Source organism: Sabethes cyaneus, chromosome 2 (assembly GCF_943734655.1).
Source record: "Sabethes cyaneus chromosome 2, idSabCyanKW18_F2, whole genome shotgun sequence".
Classification (NCBI taxonomy): domain Eukaryota; kingdom Metazoa; phylum Arthropoda; class Insecta; order Diptera; family Culicidae; genus Sabethes; species Sabethes cyaneus.
In genome coordinates this window covers 99,209,097-99,229,138 of record NC_071354.1, presented here as the reverse complement: position 1 = coordinate 99,229,138, position 20,042 = coordinate 99,209,097, and the positions used below count along the sequence as shown (strand labels likewise).

Below are 20,042 nucleotides of genomic sequence, written 5' to 3'. Positions count from 1 at the left end.
TCCAGACAGCTTATTGCGTTCACATTTAACGTAACAAAAATTAACATTTCCTTTGGAAATCGAAGGTGCGTCAATTTTGACTGGCACGTAAAAACGATCGTCGCGACATTTTTGACACTGGCGGGTGTTATGGCAAACTGTTAATAACTGTCACTTTGTTACGGGGTAGATGTATATTTCCATGGTTTTGCCCGGGGTAAATATATTTACCGGTATTGATGAATATTTTACAAAATTTTCCACCTTTCCAATACGATCTTGAGCTGTCAAGTCCCATAACAGTATGTGGCAAGAGTTGTTATGATGAGGTGGACACATTTAAAATAGTAAATATTGTTATCAATATTTATCACTTATTGTATATTTATGCAGGAAGTGATTTACCCCGTGGATGTCACTCTTGATCGTGATTGATCGATTTACGATTTCACCCACACCATGATGAAATTTCTTCTTGGTACTAACACTAGAAATACTCAGAGGTGAGAGATACGCGGAAGCAGCCATCTTGGGAGCCAATCGAGCAGCGAGAATTGTCAAAAGTACGCAGAAAAATGATGATAGTTTGAAACAACAATTACCTGTTGTTGAATTCAACTGGAATCATATTTTTGAATCAAAAAAATATTGTTTAAACTTAATTCATACTCTTTTTGCTTCAACTAGATCGATTATAAACCCAAAAATACTTATTTTTGATTTTACAATTTTTTCTTTGATAGAAACTAGCTATTATTCGAAGTAACAAACCCTATTGTTGAACTAAAAGGTCAAACAGTTAGTGTTCACATCACCGGGCATTGACTGTAGGCGGTCGGTGTAATCGTCGTAATCAGCGAATACCGTGACGGGTGACATTTCGGCCATGTAGAAAGCGGAAGTGAACTGTCAGGTGGAAGAAGTAGCGAAGAAAAGTAAACAATCGAAAATTGTGCAAACGTGGTTATCTAAATTACAAAAAATCTATTAAAATTAATTATAAACAGTGTTAAGAGCGATAAGGTGGAAATTTCGGTGGTCCCAATTGATCTCCGTGAGTACCTGCAAGTAAAGAAGAGAAAAAATATTATATAGTGAGTAAATAATGCAAGATTAACATGAAAATACTTACCTAGATCGAAACACTGCTGCTAACCCTCCATTGTACTACTGCGACGATACGTGGACTAGTACGGTGATTAATTCGTGAGTATCTGAAAAGAGAAGAAATAAACAAAAATAAATATCTAATAAGTGTATTAAATAATAGGAAAAGTAAGCAGGAAAGGAGTAACGGTAGGAAAAGTTTAGGAAGGACAAATTCGTAAGGAAGGAGGAGACTATTTGAGTGAGTGATACAAATTGTTTGATCGTTTGTAAACCAACTAAATAATGAATATAATTTCAGTTTTTGAGCCACTCCAAAAGTGCTGCTACAAAATATTTAGTTATCCGAACAATCTCAAAAATCAAATAACGAGATTTCGGAGGCCTCAATCACGATGAGTAGCAAATCCCTGGACCTGACTACCACTCCCTGCGAGCAATGTAAGCAGATTTCAACGGAGAATGAGGCTATGATTGCCTGTGACAACTGCGATCAGTGGTATCACACACGCTGTGTGGGCATAACTACGATGCCAAAGAAGGACAAGAAGTGGTTCTGTCCGGATGATTCGTGTCAAGCTGTATACCAAGAAAAGCTGAAGAAGAACCGTGATAAGAAGAATCCTACGCCCATCCCTCCAACCGTCGCCGAGAAGCTGAAAGCTATGGACGCGGAAAGGAAACGTAAGGAGGAAGAAATGGAAGCCGAGTGGATGATCAAGCAGAAGGAAATTGAAATTAACAATGCGCTAAAGGAAAAGCAAATGCGCCTTGACTGTAACCTACGCGAACAACAGCTAGAATCCGCCAGGCAGTTGCGCGAGAAGGAAATGGAGGAAAAGCGGATCCTGTTCGAAACGGAATTACGAGAAAAACAGGAGCACTTCGAGGAAATGAAGTTGATGGAGGCCGCGCATCGCGAGAAGCTGTCTAAATTGAAAATGCAGATGGCGAAGGTAGATGTCAAGCAAAAGCCGTCGAATAATAAGAAGTCTGGATCCCAGGACATCCAGCCGAGTACTTCGAAAAAGTCTCCGAAGGAACGAAGACCGGGTAAGCTGACGAAGGAGATTCTCGATCGCTTTGACAAGAACAACGGCGGTGAAGAAGATGAAGAAGACGAGAGCTCCGATGATGACTTCGATGATGATTCCGATGCCAGCGACAACGAACAAACGGTCGACGGAGATAACGACGACGATGAAAATAAAAGTCATATCAGCTCCCCAAACGGGCAGGGGCCCCAGCGTATCGGGCCGAGTAGAGCCCAGTTAAGCGCCAGGAATGGGCTTACCAGGAAACTTCCCACCTTTACAGGAAAGCCGGAAGAGTGGCCTCTTTTCTTTGGGGCCTACCAAGCATCTAATGAGGCGTGCGGCTACTCGGACGTAGAGAACTTGGTGCGACTTCAAGAAAGCCTAAAGGGTGCGGCGCTCGAGTCAGTTCGCGGACATCTCCTCCTCCCCAAATCGGTTCCTAGGGTCATCACGAAACTCCGACAACTTTACGGGAGACCTGAGCAACTGCTGCAAAGCCATCTTGAGAGGGTTCGGAAGCTGGACTCCCCGAGAGCCGACCGGTTGGCCAGTTTCATCCCTTTCGGAAATGCAGTGGAACAGCTCTGCGAGCATTTAGAAGCTGCCGAGCTCACACTTCACCTTGTGAATCCAATCCTGATTCAGGATTTGGTCAGCAAACTTCCCGACGGTGAAAAGCGACAATGGTTACATTACAAACGGAAGAAGAAGGAAGTGACTCTACGAACGTTCACGGATTTCATCTCCAAGATCGTGTCTGACGCTTGCGAGGCGAACGTCAACTACGAATATAAGCCGGACATAAAGGCAGCAGCGGGGACCAGCGGCAAGGCTAAGCCGAAGGAGAAAGCAGCTCTATACAGCCACAGTGAGGCGAGTGGATCCAACGGTCGGAACGATCGGCAGAAGCAGAAGCCGTGTAGAGCGTGCCAGCGAGACGACCATCGGCTTAGATTCTGCCAGGATTTCAAAAATCTGTCCTTCGCAGACAGAATGAAGATCGTCACCAAATGGAAACTGTGCAGGGTCTGCCTGAACGAGCACAGTGGGCAATGTCGTTTCAAAATTCGGTGCGACGTGGATGGCTGCGGAGAATCTCACAATTCGCTGATCCATCCGGCCACGGTGGCGGTTGCCATGCACGCACACATCAATCCCAGTGGTTCAACGATGTTCCGTATGATTCCAGTTATGGTTCATTGCGGAGAAAAATCGCTGGTGGTACTTGCGTTCCTGGACGAAGGAGCTTCCATCACCTTAATAGAGACTGATTTGGCTGATCGTCTGGGGCTAGGCGGAGTGAAGGAAAAACTAGTTCTGAACTGGACGGCGGACGTTTATCGAGTGGAAAAGAACTCCAGGCGAATGAATTTATGGATGTCGGCGGTCGATGAGGAGAATCCGGAGAAGACTTTGCTGCGCTCGGTGTATACGGTCGACAAGTTAAGACTACCGCATCAGGCGCTCAAGGCTGACGAACTATCGGCGCAGTACGATCACATGCGGGGATTGCCGATCAGTTCGTATGACGGTCGACCAGCAATTTTAATAGGGCTAAGCAACATCCACGCCTTTGCTCCGTTAGAGGCGAAGATTGGCACGACAAGCGAGCCAATCGCAGTACGGTGCCAACTGGGCTGGACAGTGTATGGGCCACGGCGAGCATCACTTGAGTCGCAAGGCCATTACCTAGGCTACCATCAGGAAGTCTCAAACGAAGATCTTCATGATCTCCTCAAGAATCATTACGCACTGGAAGAATCGGTAGTCCGAGTGCAACGGGAATCGGCTGAAGACAAGAGGGCTCGGTCGATCCTAGAGCAGACTACGAAACGTGTAGGGGATCACTTCGAGACGGGTCTCCTCTGGATGAAGGACGACGTGAGCTTCCCGGACAGCTACTCTATGGCGCTGAAACGGCTCAAGCAGTTGGAGAGAAAGCTGGAAAAGTCGCCGGAGCTGTACCAAAACGTTCGGAAGCAGATCAATGAGTATCAAGCAAAAGGATATGCCCATGAAGCCACTGAAGCAGAGCTGCGCTATGCAAGTCCCGAGAAGGTGTGGTATCTTCCACTGAATGTGGTGCTAAATCCGAAGAAGCCGGACAAAGTAAGACTCATCTGGGACGCTGCGGCGATGGTCCAAGGAATCTCCCTCAACTCGATGCTGCTGAAGGGGCCGGATCTGCTGGTGCCGCTGGTGTCGGTGCTTCTCAACTTTCGGGAGCGGCGGGTTGCTTTCGGTGGGGATATCCGGGAGATGTACCACCAAATGAAAATGGTTGCCAAGGACAAATCCGCCCAGTGGTTCCTGTTCCGGAACAACAGCGCAGAAAAGCCGAAAGTGTATGTAATGGATGTTGCCACATTTGGTTCAACGTGCTCGCCTGCATCCGCACAGTATGTCAAGAACCGAAATGCGGAGGAGCATGCCGGACAGTTCCCGGAAGCAGCGGTGGCTATCATCAAAAGGCACTATGTCGATGATTACTTCGACAGTGCCGACACGGTTCAGGAAGCGGTTAAACGAGCGAAGCAGGTGAGGTTCATTCATAAGAAAGCCGGTTTTGATATTCGAAACTGGGTATCCAATTCGTCAGAAGTTTTGACAGCATTGGGGGACGCCAAACCTGGTGGAGCAGTCGTCTTCAATCTAGATAAGTCCAGTTCCCAGAAGTCCAACGAACGTGTACTTGGGGTAAGCTGGGAGCAAGAAGCGGATGTCTTTGCGTTCTCCGCAACACCCCGACCGGAAATGCAAGCCTACTTGTGCGGGGAAACACGGCCAACAAAGCGAAATGTCCTAAGCTGTGTTATGGGATTTTTCGACCCTTTGGGGCTACTGTCGCCATTTACAATCCATGGCAAGATACTCGTTCAACATCTCTGGCGTAGTGGTTGTGAGTGGGATCAAGAGATTGATGAACGCTGCTGGAACCTGTGGCAGCAGTGGGTTGGTTTGCTTCCGGAAGTCGAGACACTACGAATTCCACGATGTTTTCTTGGTTGCGCTAAATCTACGGCGGTAGAGTCCCTCGAGCTGCACATCTTTACTGACGCCAGCGAGCACGCTTATGGCTGCGTGACATATCTTCGGTCGGTCGTCGATGGAGAAGTGAACTGTAGTCTGGTCATGTCGCGCGCGAAGGTAGCGCCGTTAAAACGTCAGTCAATTCCCAGACTGGAGCTGATGGCTGCTGTCCTCGGTGCTCGAATGAGCCAAACCTTTCTGGAAACGACTACGCTGCACATCGATCGCACCACTCTGTGGACCGATTCCCGAACTGTACTGTCGTGGCTGCAGTCAGATCAATATAAATATAAACAATTCGTCGCATTTAGAGTTGGTGAAATTCTGGAACTAACCAACATGAGGGACTGGCGATGGGTACCGACCAAGCAGAACGTCGCGGATGTTCTCACCAAGTGGGGACGAGGACCTCCATTGCAGAATGAATCGGAATGGGTGAAGGGTCCGACGATGCTGTATCAACCGCGCGACCAGTGGCCAGTGATCGAACCAAGCGAAGAAACCATCGAGGAGGCGAGAGGTCTAGTGATGTTTCATGAAGTGGTGGATGTGAGCGCTGTTTCTCGTTGGTCGAAGCTGGTACGGGTGACTGCAACGGTGGTGCGATTCATCACCAACTGTCGCCGTAAAAAGACCGGCGAGCCAATCGTGACATCACAAGCTACGGAGCATCATCGTCCGCTAATCAAAGCAAGGTATTCAACGGTTCAGCTGCCACTTCGACAAGAAGAGCTCCGGCAGGCAGAGACCGTTCTCTGGAAGCAGTCGCAATTCGCCAGTTTTCCGGAGGAGATGAACGTGCTTACAGCGAATCTCAAGCTAGAAGCGGGACAACCACCGAAGAGAATCGAGAAGTCAAGCGTCCTGTTCAAATGTTCTCCCATACTAGACGCTGAAGGTGTACTGCGAGTACGAGGAAGAATGGAATCCAATGAAATGATTCCGTTCGACAAGAGATTCCCGATCATATTATCGGGGAGACACGAGATAACCCAGAAGCTGATCCTGTATTACCATGAAAAGTTTGGACATGCTTACAGGGAGACCGTGTTCAACGAGCTTCGTCAAAAGTTCTGGATACAGAACGCACGAACAGCTATTCGACGAGCGACCGAGACTTGCGTGTGGTGCAAGGTGCATCGATGTGTTCCCGCTGCTCCAATGATGGGACCGCTACCCGTTCATCGTACCACTACTCACCTACGGCCGTTCAGTGCGGTAGGAGTCGACTATCTAGGGCCAGTCGAGGTAACCATAGGTCGCAGAACGGAGAAGAGATGGGTGGTAGTCTTCACATGTATGGCTGTGAGGGCCGTGCACCTGGACGTGGTTTACAGCCTTAGTACGCAGTCCTGCCTGATGGCCATCAGACGATTCGTGAGCAAGCGAGGCGATCCGGATCATATATTCTCTGACAACGCTACGTGCTTCCACGGAGCAAACACCGCGATGATGAAGGAGATCGAGAAGGTCCATCGAGAGTGTGCGGAACAGGCTACTTCGTCCATCACAGCGTGGCATTTCAACCCTCCCAGTACACCACACATGGGCGGTGTCTGGGAGCGGATGGTGCGGTCCGTCAAAGAGGCACTACGGGTTTTGGACGACGGGCGGAAGCTGACAGACGAGATTCTCGTCACGGCCTTGGCAGAAGCCGAGGATATGATTAATCATCGACCATTAACGTACATTCCACAGGAGTCCGCCGGGGAAGAAGCCATATCACCGAACCACTTCATTCGTGGAACGGTAACTAAGGAAGACGCAGTGTTGGACAACCTCGACCAATACCACGAAACCCTGCGCAACATGTATCACCGATCGCGATGCCTGGCTAGCAAGTTATGGAAACGGTGGTCACAGGAGTACTTGCCTACTCTCAACCATCGCCCGAAATGGTTCGAGGACACGAAGCCCCTAGAGGTCGGAGATCTGGTGTTCATGGTGGAAGGAAAGAACCGGAAGTACTGGAGACGAGGACGCGTACAGGAAATCGTGAAGGGAGCAGATGGAAGAATCCGGCAAGCGGATGTGAGGACGGCAGATGGCAAGGTGTATCGACGAGCTGTGGCGAATCTGGCGGTGATGGAGATCCAGGATGGTAAATCCGGAAGTGCTGGAGGCTCTACCGGATGTTACGGGCAGGGGAATGTTCACATCACCGGGCATTGACTGTAGGCGGTCGGTGTAATCGTCGTAATCAGCGAATACCGTGACGGGTGACATTTCGGCCATGTAGAAAGCGGAAGTGAACTGTCAGGTGGAAGAAGTAGCGAAGAAAAGTAAACAATCGAAAATTGTGCAAACGTGGTTATCTAAATTACAAAAAATCTATTAAAATTAATTATAAACAGTGTTAAGAGCGATAAGGTGGAAATTTCGGTGGTCCCAATTGATCTCCGTGAGTACCTGCAAGTAAAGAAGAGAAAAAATATTATATAGTGAGTAAATAATGCAAGATTAACATGAAAATACTTACCTAGATCGAAACACTGCTGCTAACCCTCCATTGTACTACTGCGACGATACGTGGACTAGTACGGTGATTAATTCGTGAGTATCTGAAAAGAGAAGAAATAAACAAAAATAAATATCTAATAAGTGTATTAAATAATAGGAAAAGTAAGCAGGAAAGGAGTAACGGTAGGAAAAGTTTAGGAAGGACAAATTCGTAAGGAAGGAGGAGACTATTTGAGTGAGTGATACAAATTGTTTGATCGTTTGTAAACCAACTAAATAATGAATATAATTTCAGTTTTTGAGCCACTCCAAAAGTGCTGCTACAAAATATTTAGTTATCCGAACAGTTAGAATCAAAAAAATATCTGGGTTAGCCTTCAGTCAACAATATTTTTTGTTGAATTAATACAGATTTTTTTGCATTTGCAATTTATTTTTCTGCTTGAGGGAGCCAATCGAACACGCATACTCTTTGCCTAAATGTTTGATTAACAAGTATTGAAATAGTTATGAAATCTACTTAAGCTATTGTCACGCACCTTGAATATTATACTCGGACACAGTGCGTATAAAGCTTTGCGATGCATTCCATATTGATTAAGTTAAAAGATATACCGTGAACCCCTGTTCGTTTGACCGTTTTTAATCTGAACACTTTTTAATTTGAGCCACAGAGAACAGACTACCAGGTAATTGACAAAAAGTGTGTAAAAGGTCTTTATGTAATCTACGAGTAATCCCTCAATAGAGCACCCTCGAGCAGTAAGTGGCAAACTAAATCTTGATGTCGCTGCCATCGCTGCTATATCTAAATCCAGCACAAAGAAATATTGATAAAGGTACATGGATATTTTTTTATGCGTTTGGCAAACTATTTCTGGAGGGCGCTACCGACAGATTTTACACACAAAAAATCGATTACTTCTTTCGAGCCTGTTAATCTGTTTTCTGTGTTTGAGCCCCGCTGGTTTGCACGATGTGCAAATTAAAAATGGTTCAAATGTCATTCTCAACATGGCATCATTTGCCTTCGCAGACAATGCACATAAACACGATTTGTTTGTACTGATCTAGCGTGTTTAATCCTAGTTTAATCAGTTTCACATTTCGTTTCCCAACGATTACGATAGAAATCCGATCGGAGAATAACATATTCGCTGCTTACAACTACCAACTAAACGAGATTAAATCAAACCACCAAAACAATAACAAAGAGCAGGGCGGCCAGTTCATATAAGTTTCAGTATATTTAGGGTTGCTAGTTGTTCAAATTCCGTTAGTTTGCATGAGGAATCGTTCAAACGAACGGGGGTCCACTCTATTGCTCTATCCAGCTTTTTGCGAGCCATAATGGCGGACGTGTTCGTAATATTTGAACAGCATTTTTGGCATTTCCCCAATCCAGCTTTTTACGCGCTATCCAGCTTTTTACGCGCTATAATGGTGGCCGCCTTGGTGGCCGCTATAAATTGTGTTCGTAAAATGCGAACAATCTTTTTGACAACTCTGCATACATCAAATCTGGCACTTTTCTCTTGCAACACTACCGTTCTCTTTCTTTCGTTTACGTCAAAGAAGGAAAGCAAAACTGTGCGAAATGTAAACAAAACTATTGCCTTCCTTCTTTTGCGTAAACGAAAGAAAGAGCAACACTGCCGTACAGGAGAAGAGTACCCAGTTTTGATGGATGCAGAGTTGTCAAAAAGATTGATCACATATTACGAACACAATTTATAGCGTCCGCTATTATAGTGCGTAAAAAGCTGGATAATCAATAATGGAACATTATTGCTCCAAAAAGCGCGTAAAAAGCTGGATACATCGCACGTTTTCTTTCCGCACGTTCACGGTAAAACTAAAGGAATGTAATCAATGGTAATCAGTAGAGTAATCAATGATAATCTTAAGTAATCATTGGTAATCATGAATAATTTATAGTAATCACAAGAGATTGATTACTGGTAATCAGAGGTAATCAATAAAGTCAAAAGTAACTTTTTTCGAAGGTGCGTAGTAATCATTGCTGTTGGAAACCCCTTGGTTGAAAACTATCAAGTCACACTGCTACAGCATTTTGCACCGCAGCAAGTGCAATGAGGTTTAAAAAGGTGTGACAGATAAAGTCATTTGATAGTATTAGTAGCGAAAAATCAGAAAACGATGTCAAACTACCAAAACAAACCGCGTCGGACAATGGGGTGTGTTTTTGGAGTTTGACGTCACGCTTCATCGTGATGGTCTATTTACGATTCCACCCACACAATGATGAAATTTCTACATTGCACTAACACCACTTTACCAACATTGCCACACCTGTATATATCACATTGCAGCTAGAGTGACTATATACAGAGTGGCGACAATGTCAAAATTGGAATGATAATTATCTGTCAGTGTCATTCCAATCGAGCAGACCAGGGGGGATCTATTGCTGTCAAATTCCATACATGTGTGCGTTACCGCAGATGGTGACGTTTGTACTGTCATGGACCAAACGGCGTGTGATTGATTTCGAGCCAAGGGACTCGCAACTCTATTTTTGTCTGCTGCAGTTGACAGAAACTCAAACCCAAACACGCAGCGCATTTGTCGTTTGTATTGTTTTGATCCCGATAATGGATTTATCTGCTTTTTAGCGTAAATAAAACAAACTAATAAACTTTTCGGAAGCTACATATACAGGTAAGAGCAGCAAATCGGTAAGAAAAAAAGTAGCAAGAGCGGAATTGAAAATTATGGTTACCTGTCTGCCCCTTCACATGTGAGTTTCACAATTCCTTACCGATAGATCCCCCCTGGAGCAGACGACCTATCCAACGCGTATGCAGGAAAGAGAAAGAAAAACCTTTGAAAAACCGCATTGCATACATTTGGGATGACTTGTCGCCACTCTGTATATAGTCACTCTAATTGCAGCAAGTGCTAGCAGTTTTTGTACACTGATGCCAAATCGTTGGCTTTAGTTTCAGCGTATCTCTTACTATGAGTATTTCTAACTAACATCAATTTACCAACATTGCCACACCTGTATATACCATACTGTGCCTGATCCGCCTGATCAAACCCTTCAACAATCACAACTCACAACAATACCGTCAACGTGAATACCGCGTGTGAGATCAATTCGTATATTTAAATAAAATTTAATAATCACTTCCAAAAGTGTTTACAAGTTTAAAATATTTGAAATGAACTTTTGCTCTATTTACGAGCTGTACAAAAAACGATCATAATTATTTATTCCCGGAAATCAAACGAAATGGAATGTAAGTCCAAATCAAGAACATCAGAGATCTCGAACAACGAAGGAGACCGAATAAAGTTTAGCAAAACAGCCGTTCGTAAACGAAGTCGGGACTTTGCTCATCGGCAATGCCGTATCATAGTCAGGAACCTTCCCTACAAAGTTACTCAGGAGAAGCTTGCAGAGCAATTTGGCAAGTATGGCACTGTTGAAGATATCAACATACTGAAACGCTCAGATGGAAAACTCGTCGGATGTGCATTTTTACAGTATGCTAAAAAGGATCAATCCTGCCAGGCTGTGGAGAATATGAATGGTATAGTTTTGATGGGAAGGAAATTAGAAGTTGGCTATGCTCTACCCAAGGAAGCATACAATAAGATGAAAACAGAAATAGGAATCAAGCAAGAGGAAGTAAAACATGAAAGTGATGTAACTGTTCAAGAGGCGGATGTTAGCGATGAAATTGAATATAAAGAAGAAAAGCCAAACCTAGAATATAAAGAAGAAGATAACTGCCACTCAAACTCTGTAAATGAAGAAACCAAGCTACTGAAATTTAAACGAAAAAATTATCATACAGAAATTGAGGAAGGTCGTACAGTTTTCGTAAAAAATGTACCTTACGATGCAAACGAAAACGCAGTTAAAGATGCATTGAAACATTTTGGAGCCATAGAGAAAGTCTTAATCAACAAAGAACGCATTTCTGGCCATTCTAAAGGCACAGCTTTTGTCATTTTCAATTTGAAAGAGTCGGCCAATATGTGCAAAAAACAAAGTTTTAAAGTGCAAATTAATAGCCAGTTTATCGAAATTGTTGATGCTCTCAAGAAGAAAGAAATTAAAGACAAAGAAAAGCAAGGGAGCGAAAAATCTGGAAAAGATTCGAGAAATCTTTATCTGCTAAAGGAAGGAGTAATCATGGCCGGATCACCGGCAGCGCAAAATGTATCAAAAACGGATATGGCGCAACGGCTTAGATTGGAACAGCGTTGTGCACAGATGTTAAAAAACTTAAATCGTTTTGTTTCACGTGAACGTCTAACAGTGCACAATTTACCAGAAAACTGTACGAGCACCGCTCTGCGCGCAATAGTTCAACAGCATGCTGGGATAAATCCACAGGAATGTCGAGTAATGCGAGAAAATAACCCATCCTTTGGAAATCCCTCGGGAAAGTCACGTGGGTATGGATTCTTGTCGTTCAAAAAACATGAAACCGCATTGGAAGTTTTGCGAAAACTTAATAACAATCCGTTGGTGTTTGGAAAGAGCAACAGACCAATTGTTGCATTTAGTATTGAAGACCGAAAAGTTCACAACATCAAGCAGCAGCGTTTACTGAAGTCGCGACTTAATAATCCCACGTATCAGGAGAAACTGAAAAAAATTCAGTCTAAGAGAAAAGAAAGATTGCAAATGAAAAAACAGCAAAAGAAAACATCTGCTGAACAATTAGCGATCATACCCAACGCAAACGTATACCTAGCCAATAAACCCAGCAAAAGTGGCAACAAAGAAACTGTGAAGAAAGAACGCAAACGATCACTTCTTAAAACTACCGAATCTTTTACTGGTGAGATTTCACGTCAAGGTAAAATTGGCATTCGATCCAATCGGAAAATCAACACGCAAGCAGAAGCGCACATGGAGAGGATAAAGGTTGAAAGAAAGGAAGCTCGTAAGAAACGAATTAAACGGGAGCACGAGCGCAACAGGCAAGTGAAAGCGGCGCGTCGAACCAAACCAAAACAGGTTGTTTCAGCTGAGGTCAAAAGAGAAAATCAATACTTCCAGCAAACTGTAGGAAAATACAAGGACATGATTCACCAAGCAATGGCTAAAAACGAACGCAGCAAATGGTATAATGGATAGTTTTGCCTGTTTATAATCAAATATATATATGTACTGAAATTATTTTGTTTACTCTAAACTGGAACATTGTGAAATAGCCATAAGTGTGTGAGTTCTAAAGGAATCTTTTCTTTAATTTTAAATATTAAAAATGTACATTTTTATAATTATCATAGGATTATCGAAATATGATAGTAAAATTTAAGGACTTTACTTTCTGAACGCTGCATTTTAATTTACTTTTGAATATTATGCCGTGACGGGCATAATATTTGGGCGCCTAATTGTGTGCACGTGCATCGAAGTTAACATACGACAACTGGCTTGATAGACCAGCATCGTACCTCGAAGCTAACTGGGCTGTCAGGGCTATAAATTCAAAAAGGATATAAATTCGGTTTGAGAAACGATTTTTTTATTTCAGAATACAGGGTATAAGAAATAATCAACAATTCAGAATCAATTCACTTTCGCTCGATAAGGCCCCATTTTGCCTTGAGGCAATCCAAAAAGGAATCGCAATCTTCCCGAATGTGACTTGCCGGTATTTTGGCCCACTTACGGCCAATGGCTTGCTTCAGCATCTCGAGGCCGATGTAGACTAGCTCGAACGGCTTCATTGGATTTGCATTTGGTTAATTTGCCACATTGTGCCATTGTTGTCAACATACAGTTTAGCACGTTGTTTTTCAACCATTCATGGTTCACTACGAGGCGGTGCCGAGTCTTACTTATACGTCAATATGTCGCATTTACCTGATGTCGGGCTCAATGAATCCGATTAGAGAACGTCCATCCGCGGTTACAGCGACCCAAACTGTTATTTGTGGCGAGTGCTGCTTCTTAGTGACCATCCGATGACTTAAATTCACGTAACATAATTCGGTCTAGTAAACTCAATCATTTTGAGATTTTACGAATTACGCTCAATTGGGTAGTTGTTCTGTAAATGTATGGGGGTAGCCACCATCACCTCAAGGGTTTCCCATTGTATACAAGTAGAATTACTGCAGAATCGAATTTATCTACCTAGTAACTTTCATGTCAATGCTGTTCGTGAAGGATCAAAAGGGGTTGGGTGGATCTATAAGCAATGTCACTTATATGATTCCACGGGAATATAAAACACTCCTTCCAGCATAGACTTCCGGTTTCTAGATACATAACTTCGCCGTGCAAACTTATCTTCTAAAAATCTAAAATCTAAAAAATGCTCTCCGACCTTATATGACTTGGGCTGGTTATCACATCCCTCATCCAGTCTTCGATTCATTCGATACCCTGATGCTCCTTCCCTTTACGATAATAATGATATATGGGTGGTAGGGACAATATGGGCCATCTAAGCAAAACGCGTCATAAAACATGTAGCGCGTAATCAAAGTTCTAGTAATTGCCATAAACTTACGATTTGATATGTCTTTGATAAATTAACAATGTTAGAATATTGATTAACTATGAACAGCCATCAAATTTGAATGTTTAAAAAATGATACTTTTTGCTTCGTTCAAAAATCATACGGGGCATAATGGGCCACTATACGGGGCAATATGGGCACACCACTTTTGCTCTGTAACCGCTATTTTCGGGTTGATTGTTGCGTGCAATCACGCAGCATTATACTTGACTGTGTTGTGGGAGATAAGAATAATAATAATAATTAATGATGAATAAACATCATGAACAAAAAAAATAATAAAGCGATTCACATCGGTCTCCTCTGACAACACTGTCAATGCAACGTATTATAGTCCAATATGGCAACGGCGCGTCAGCTGCCGAGCGATACTATATAAACGGACGCCACCCGCACGGACCCTCATTCTTGTGACGAACGTTGGAGAAGCAACAGCAGCAGCAGGACGGACATCCACTGGAGCAGCAGCAGCAGGCAGGACAATCAGTGGCAATACTGATATTGCTGTTGCAGTTGAAAACCGTAATAATCGACTCGCGACATTCGCTTTTATTCTTGTTCTGTGTGTCGCAACTACGTCGCACGTGGTGCGCTGTGATCGCACGTTGATGCGCTATACAGCGCACCACGTGCGACGTAGTTGCGACACACAGAACAAGAATGAAACCGAACGTCGCGAGTCGATTATTACAGTTTTCAACTGCAACAGCAATAGCTGGTCCGAAAGTGCCGCAGCAAAAGGTGGCTGATACCCACCAGCGCGGACCTTTCGGCTTACGGCTTAGCAGCAGCAGTGGATGAACGCAAGCCAGTCACTTCGGTTCACGACATGTGTCATTTTAATGTTTATATTACTTTCCAGCGTTTATTGGTTTTGTACATAACCAGGTATGCTCATTATGCCCCTTACAGCTATGCTAATCAAAAATAATTATAATAATGCGATAAAACAAAAAAATATCTCAATTATACACAGCGATTGTTCATATATGGTAATAGTTACCATATATGGAGTGGAGAAGTCCAGAGCACGCAACAAATAGCTATAGAGCTTATTTTGTGGGTTGCAATTCTTATAGTATTTTTACAATCCTGAGTCGGCTAGTTTTTTCTCAATATCTCAGACATATCAACGAATTTGGATGCAGTTTGTGTTAGGATGCTTATTAAGAACATTATCAACAAGTTCATTAATCAAATTAGCGAAATAGATTGTCTAATATGCCCAAACGAACGGTGGCCCATTTTGCCCCGTATGCTCATTATGCCCCTATTACCCCTATGGCAATGTAATAAAATATGTGTTATATGAATATACATTATATGAAGATATATAGACAAAAACAGAACAATCGCACCAGCAGTCCTTCGAATGGAATAGAGTTGCATCATTTGAGTTTACACGAGTGCTTCCATTATTAATTTAATTTTTTCTTCTGGTATCCATGAGCATTATTTAAACTTTCTGTACAGTAGGAGGTGCTTGCTTCATGAGCTAAAATGAAACAAATCATTGAAATAACTTATGTTAAGCTTACCTACTAACAAGGTCGTGTGGCTCAGCCGTCATCCAAACCCGCAGTTTTGAGATCAGGCAGCCGGGAACCACCCATCAACGCACCTCCTAGCTTGGTTACTCAATAGAGCATTACCGGGTAAGGCCACGTGGAGGCGCTTGGTAGGGGCTTGGGATGGCTGGAACTATATTGGACGCTTCCTCATTTGCCTTCCCCATTTCATATCCACGCTCAATTGGGAAGTTGTTCTTGTCAGAAACACGATGTTCGAAAATTGGCAGCTGTCGGTCAAACGAAGCAATTCCTTCACTCTCTCAAATCTAACTTGTTGCTGCTTCGATAAAAGATTATGCACCTTGTTGCAAACTTGTAAGGCTCCTTGACCATGAGCGCGTTTTTCAATATGCGTCGGAGGCTTCGATAGGATATTTTCAGTTCTGCAGTCATTTGGTTGGTACTTCGTCGTGGCTTTCGCTCAAGTCGCATCTTCATTCTTCGAATCATTCCAAGTGACATTACAGTCTTTGGATGGACACCTCCACTGCGTTTTGTGATGCTCCAGAGTATCAACACGTATCGACATGACGAATTTTAATTGTATTATTAACGTCATCAGGTAATATATCACCCCAATGGCAGAATTAACTAACGTATTTATATTTCTCGGTTGTACAGATATAACAATAGATATTAACATAAAACACGAAACCCATTGTGTCTCTCCTCTAGTAATTCCAGACCGATTAGTATGCAACGGCTGGGTAAGTTCTGATCCGTCCATGATCTGAGATGACGTAATAGGAAGCGGATGAATTTTCACTGAACAGCCTCGACACGTTGAATTTTGTTCTGGTAATAAGGAGACCAGACGGCTGACGCGTATTCCAACACAGGTCGTACAATTGAACAATAGAGTTTTCAAGCAGTAGATATCCTTAGTTTTTCGCAAAACGAAATAAAAAGACCAGCTGTGAAGAAGCTTTTGCCACCACGTATGAAATGTGATCCTTGAATGTTAATTTTGCACCGATTTAAACTCCCAAATGCTTAACTGTGGATTCACGCAATAAACGCACACCTGCCAAAGCATTGTCATAGTTGAATAGTGATTTGTTTTCGTCCGAATAAGATTACAGATTCAGCGATAATCGGTTAATTAGACGCTATTTAGCGAAGACTTCCAGCTGTTCCTGCAGAAAAGTCATGCTGTGGTTGCTTTATTGTATGGTGTAGTTTTAAATCGTCAGCGTATGAGAGTTACATGCAATTCAAAATGGAATTAACGTCGTTCATATGCACTTATGTGTCCATGTCCGCCGGTCCGGCAGAACGAAGGGATGAAATCAGATCACTGCTGATGATTACCCGCCTTAGCTTTTACTTGTCGCCAGGACAGAGTCTGGTCTACAACCCGGATGTCGTTGGCTAAACTGCGTCGCCATGAGTCTCTGGGTCTGCCTCTTCTACGCTGTCCTTGTGAATTCCAGTCGAGTGCTTCTCTGCAGACCTCGTTCGCTCCTTTCCTCAAGGTGTGTCCGTCCACTTCCACCTACGTTCATGAATTTCTGTAGCTATCAGCCGTTGATTGAGTTCCTCATTGGATATCCAGTTGCCAGGCCACCAGGCACGAATGATATATCGCAGGCACCGGTTAATGGATACCTGCAGTTTTTGTGTTGTATCCGCTGAGACGCACTACGTTTCGCAGGCATACAGCAGTACGGATTAAACGTTTGAATATAAGTTTCGGGTTTTCGTACGTAGAGTGATCTGGTTTGAGCACCAAATGTTTCGCAGACCTGCAAAGCTACCCCAGATCCGCGTGGCTATATCAGTCTTGGTACCACCATCGGGCGTTGTCTAGCTACCAAGATATTGAAAGGTGTCTACCTGCTCAACTTGTCCCGCTACTGTGAAATTGGTGGAATTGTCAGTGTATACTACCATAGACTTAGTTTTTGCTACATTCACTGTGAGATCTGCTACCTGGGAGCTCTCGGAGAGGTCATCTAACTTGCTCTCGTTCATATACAGCAGGAATAAAAACGGTCCTAGGTGGCTTCCTTGTGGAACTCCAGAACATACTGGAAACGGCGAAGAAATGTGATCACCAATTTTCACAGACATGCTTCGACTACATAGGCATTTAATGCAGCTATACCCCGATAGTTCGAGACTACTCGTTTGCAACCTTTTCTAAAAACAGGAAAAACATGACTGTTTCCAGCAGCTTGGAAAAATGCCAGTAGCGTGATACAGGCGATCATTGAGTTGCTTATAGTATTTGTTTCTACGTATCTTATTATCGCGGCACCAGTGCGGTAATTACCGTGAAAGCTGCATGTTTCATTGTTTTAAGGTGCTTGAGATTAGTGTTTGCTCAGGCTGGTTTAGGAGGTACGCTTAGACTGCGCCTATTCAAAAATGCGCTCATGGTCAAGGAGCCTTACAAGTTTGCAACAGGGTGCATAATCTTTTATCGAAACTAGCCTAGCATCATTAAATAATCGCGGAGAGCTTCCTCCCAATCAACGCGGGCCAGAAAATCGTTCATATCGTTGAAATTGGTCTTACTTACTTACTTTATAGGCCTAACGTCTTACGACAAGGCCTGCGAAGTATAATTTCTCCATATATTTCGGTCCATGGCAGCTGGCCCCCAGTTCCGCGGGCACCCAGTGCTCGTCAGATCTCGCTCCACCTGGTCTTGCCACCTCGCTCGCTGTGCCCCTCTTCGAAAGGCTATCCTTGATATTGGTCTTACTGAAGTAATATGAGAAGCTTTCGGAAGTATCCCGGAAGCGTTGCTGTGGCCTGATCTTTAATTGCATTAGTAAGGGAGAATGATGCCTGAGCCTTACGAGTGATACCGGGGCTTCTGTAACCGTACTGTCTACGCACAACTCGTCGCTAACGAAGCACAGATCTGATAATTCTCGTTTTCAATTTCATTCATCTGCCTAAGTCCAGCGGTGCTATATGTAGGGGTAATAGGGGCATAATGAGCATACGGGGGGAAATGGGCCACCGTTCGTTTGGGCATATTAGAGAATCTATTTCGCTAATTTGATTAATGAACTTGTTGATAATGTTCTTAATAAGCATCATAACACAAACTGCATCCAAATTCGTTGACATGTCTGAGATATTGAGAAAAAACTAGCCGACTCAGGATTGTAAAAATACTATAAGAATTGCAACCCACAAAATAAGCTCTATAGCTATTTGTTGCGTGCTCTGGACTTCTCCACTCCATATATGGTAACTATTACCATATATGAACAATCGCTTTGTATAATTGAGATATTTTTTTGTTTTATCGCATTATAATTATTTTTGATTAGCATAGCTGTAAGGGGCATAATGAGCATACCTGGCAATGTATTTGTACATAACCAATAAACCCTGGAAAGTAATATAAACATTAAAATGACACAGTCAAGTATAATGCTGCGTGATTGCACGCAACAATCAACCCGAAAATAGCGGTTACAGAGCAAAAGTGGTGCCTTTCATCTATCTGCCACTTGAACCGCCATGTTGCCTATGTTGTTCAACTGAAAAAAAAAATCGGTAAATAAAAACAATCATAAAACAACCACTAAATGAAATGAAAATAGTCACCATTTCTCTTTTATTTGTATTGACATAATCTTTTATGTTATTTTCTAGTAAAAACTGGCTAAAATGGTAACTTCAACTAAAGTGCCCATATTGCCCCGTATGATTTTTGAACGAAGCAAAAAGTATCATTTTTGAAACATTCAAATTTGATGGCTGTTCATAGTTAATCAATATTCTAACATTGTTAATTTATCAAAGACATATCAAATCGTAAGTTTATGGCAATTACTAGAATTTTGATTACGCGCTACATGTTTTATGACGCGTTTTGCTTAGGTGGCCCATATTGCCCCTACCACCTCTATCAAGTAGTTTTCTCGGGGCTTGGCCGATGGAAGATCGAGAGTCCGAAGGGCAATCGGGAATAGAGAACCGTGGGAATTACGCTGCCAAGAGATCGCGCTAAAGTTGAAATGACTCAAAACAATTTTATCTCTACGTTTCAATTGCGACAGAACCCAGTTGATTGTTTCAAGATGGTTCTCTATCAGGTTTTCCTCGTTAACTTATAGCGTTTTTGTTTTTTAACCTGGATTAGTTCCAACCCCACCACTGCAAAAATAAACATTTTCGGGAGGATAAACTAACGTTTTCGGGTTGTCCATGTATTACTAAAAGCGGGGTTAAAACTGTGAAAAAACTCAGAGCGAACCCGCCGTCTAAAAAGTTCAAATCAGGGCGAAACCAAGTTCAACCTGACTGAGAAACAAATGTATTGACAGCCGTTCGATTGGAACTAGGGCGAACCTAGGTTGGATCTAAGCAAAAA

General features: G+C 43.1%; 2 protein-coding genes across 2 annotated transcripts; both read left to right on the top strand.

Annotated features, from left to right (window-relative positions):
• The first annotated feature begins 1,481 nt into the window (after positions 1–1,481).
• LOC128735753 (uncharacterized) lies at positions 1,482–7,325 on the top strand. Its single transcript, XM_053830242.1, has one exon. It carries the CDS (start codon positions 1,482–1,484, stop codon positions 7,323–7,325), a length of 5,844 nt encoding a protein of 1,947 aa, XP_053686217.1.
• Positions 7,326–10,880: 3,555 nt separating this feature from the next.
• On the top strand, positions 10,881–12,764 carry LOC128734960 (RNA-binding protein 28). Its single transcript, XM_053829378.1, has 2 exons — positions 10,881–11,054; positions 11,128–12,764. The coding sequence occupies exons 1-2, from the start codon at positions 10,986–10,988 to the stop codon at positions 12,733–12,735; spliced, it is 1,677 nt and encodes a 558-aa protein (XP_053685353.1). The 5' UTR covers positions 10,881–10,985; the 3' UTR covers positions 12,736–12,764.
• The last annotated feature ends 7,278 nt before the right edge of the window (positions 12,765–20,042 follow it).

What these genes read in the sequence shown, in the direction of transcription:
- LOC128735753 (XM_053830242.1), top strand. Translation starts at nt 1,482, where the DNA reads ATGAGTAGCAAATCCCTGGACCTGACTACCACTCCCTGCGAGCAATGT.
- LOC128734960 (XM_053829378.1), top strand. Translation starts at nt 10,986, where the DNA reads ATGCCGTATCATAGTCAGGAACCTTCCCTACAAAGTTACTCAGGAGAA. An exon ending in CTTGCAGAGCAATTTGGCAA is followed by an intron (nt 11,055 to 11,127) that starts GTATGGCACTGT and finishes GCATTTTTACAG; the next exon opens with TATGCTAAAAAGGATCAATC.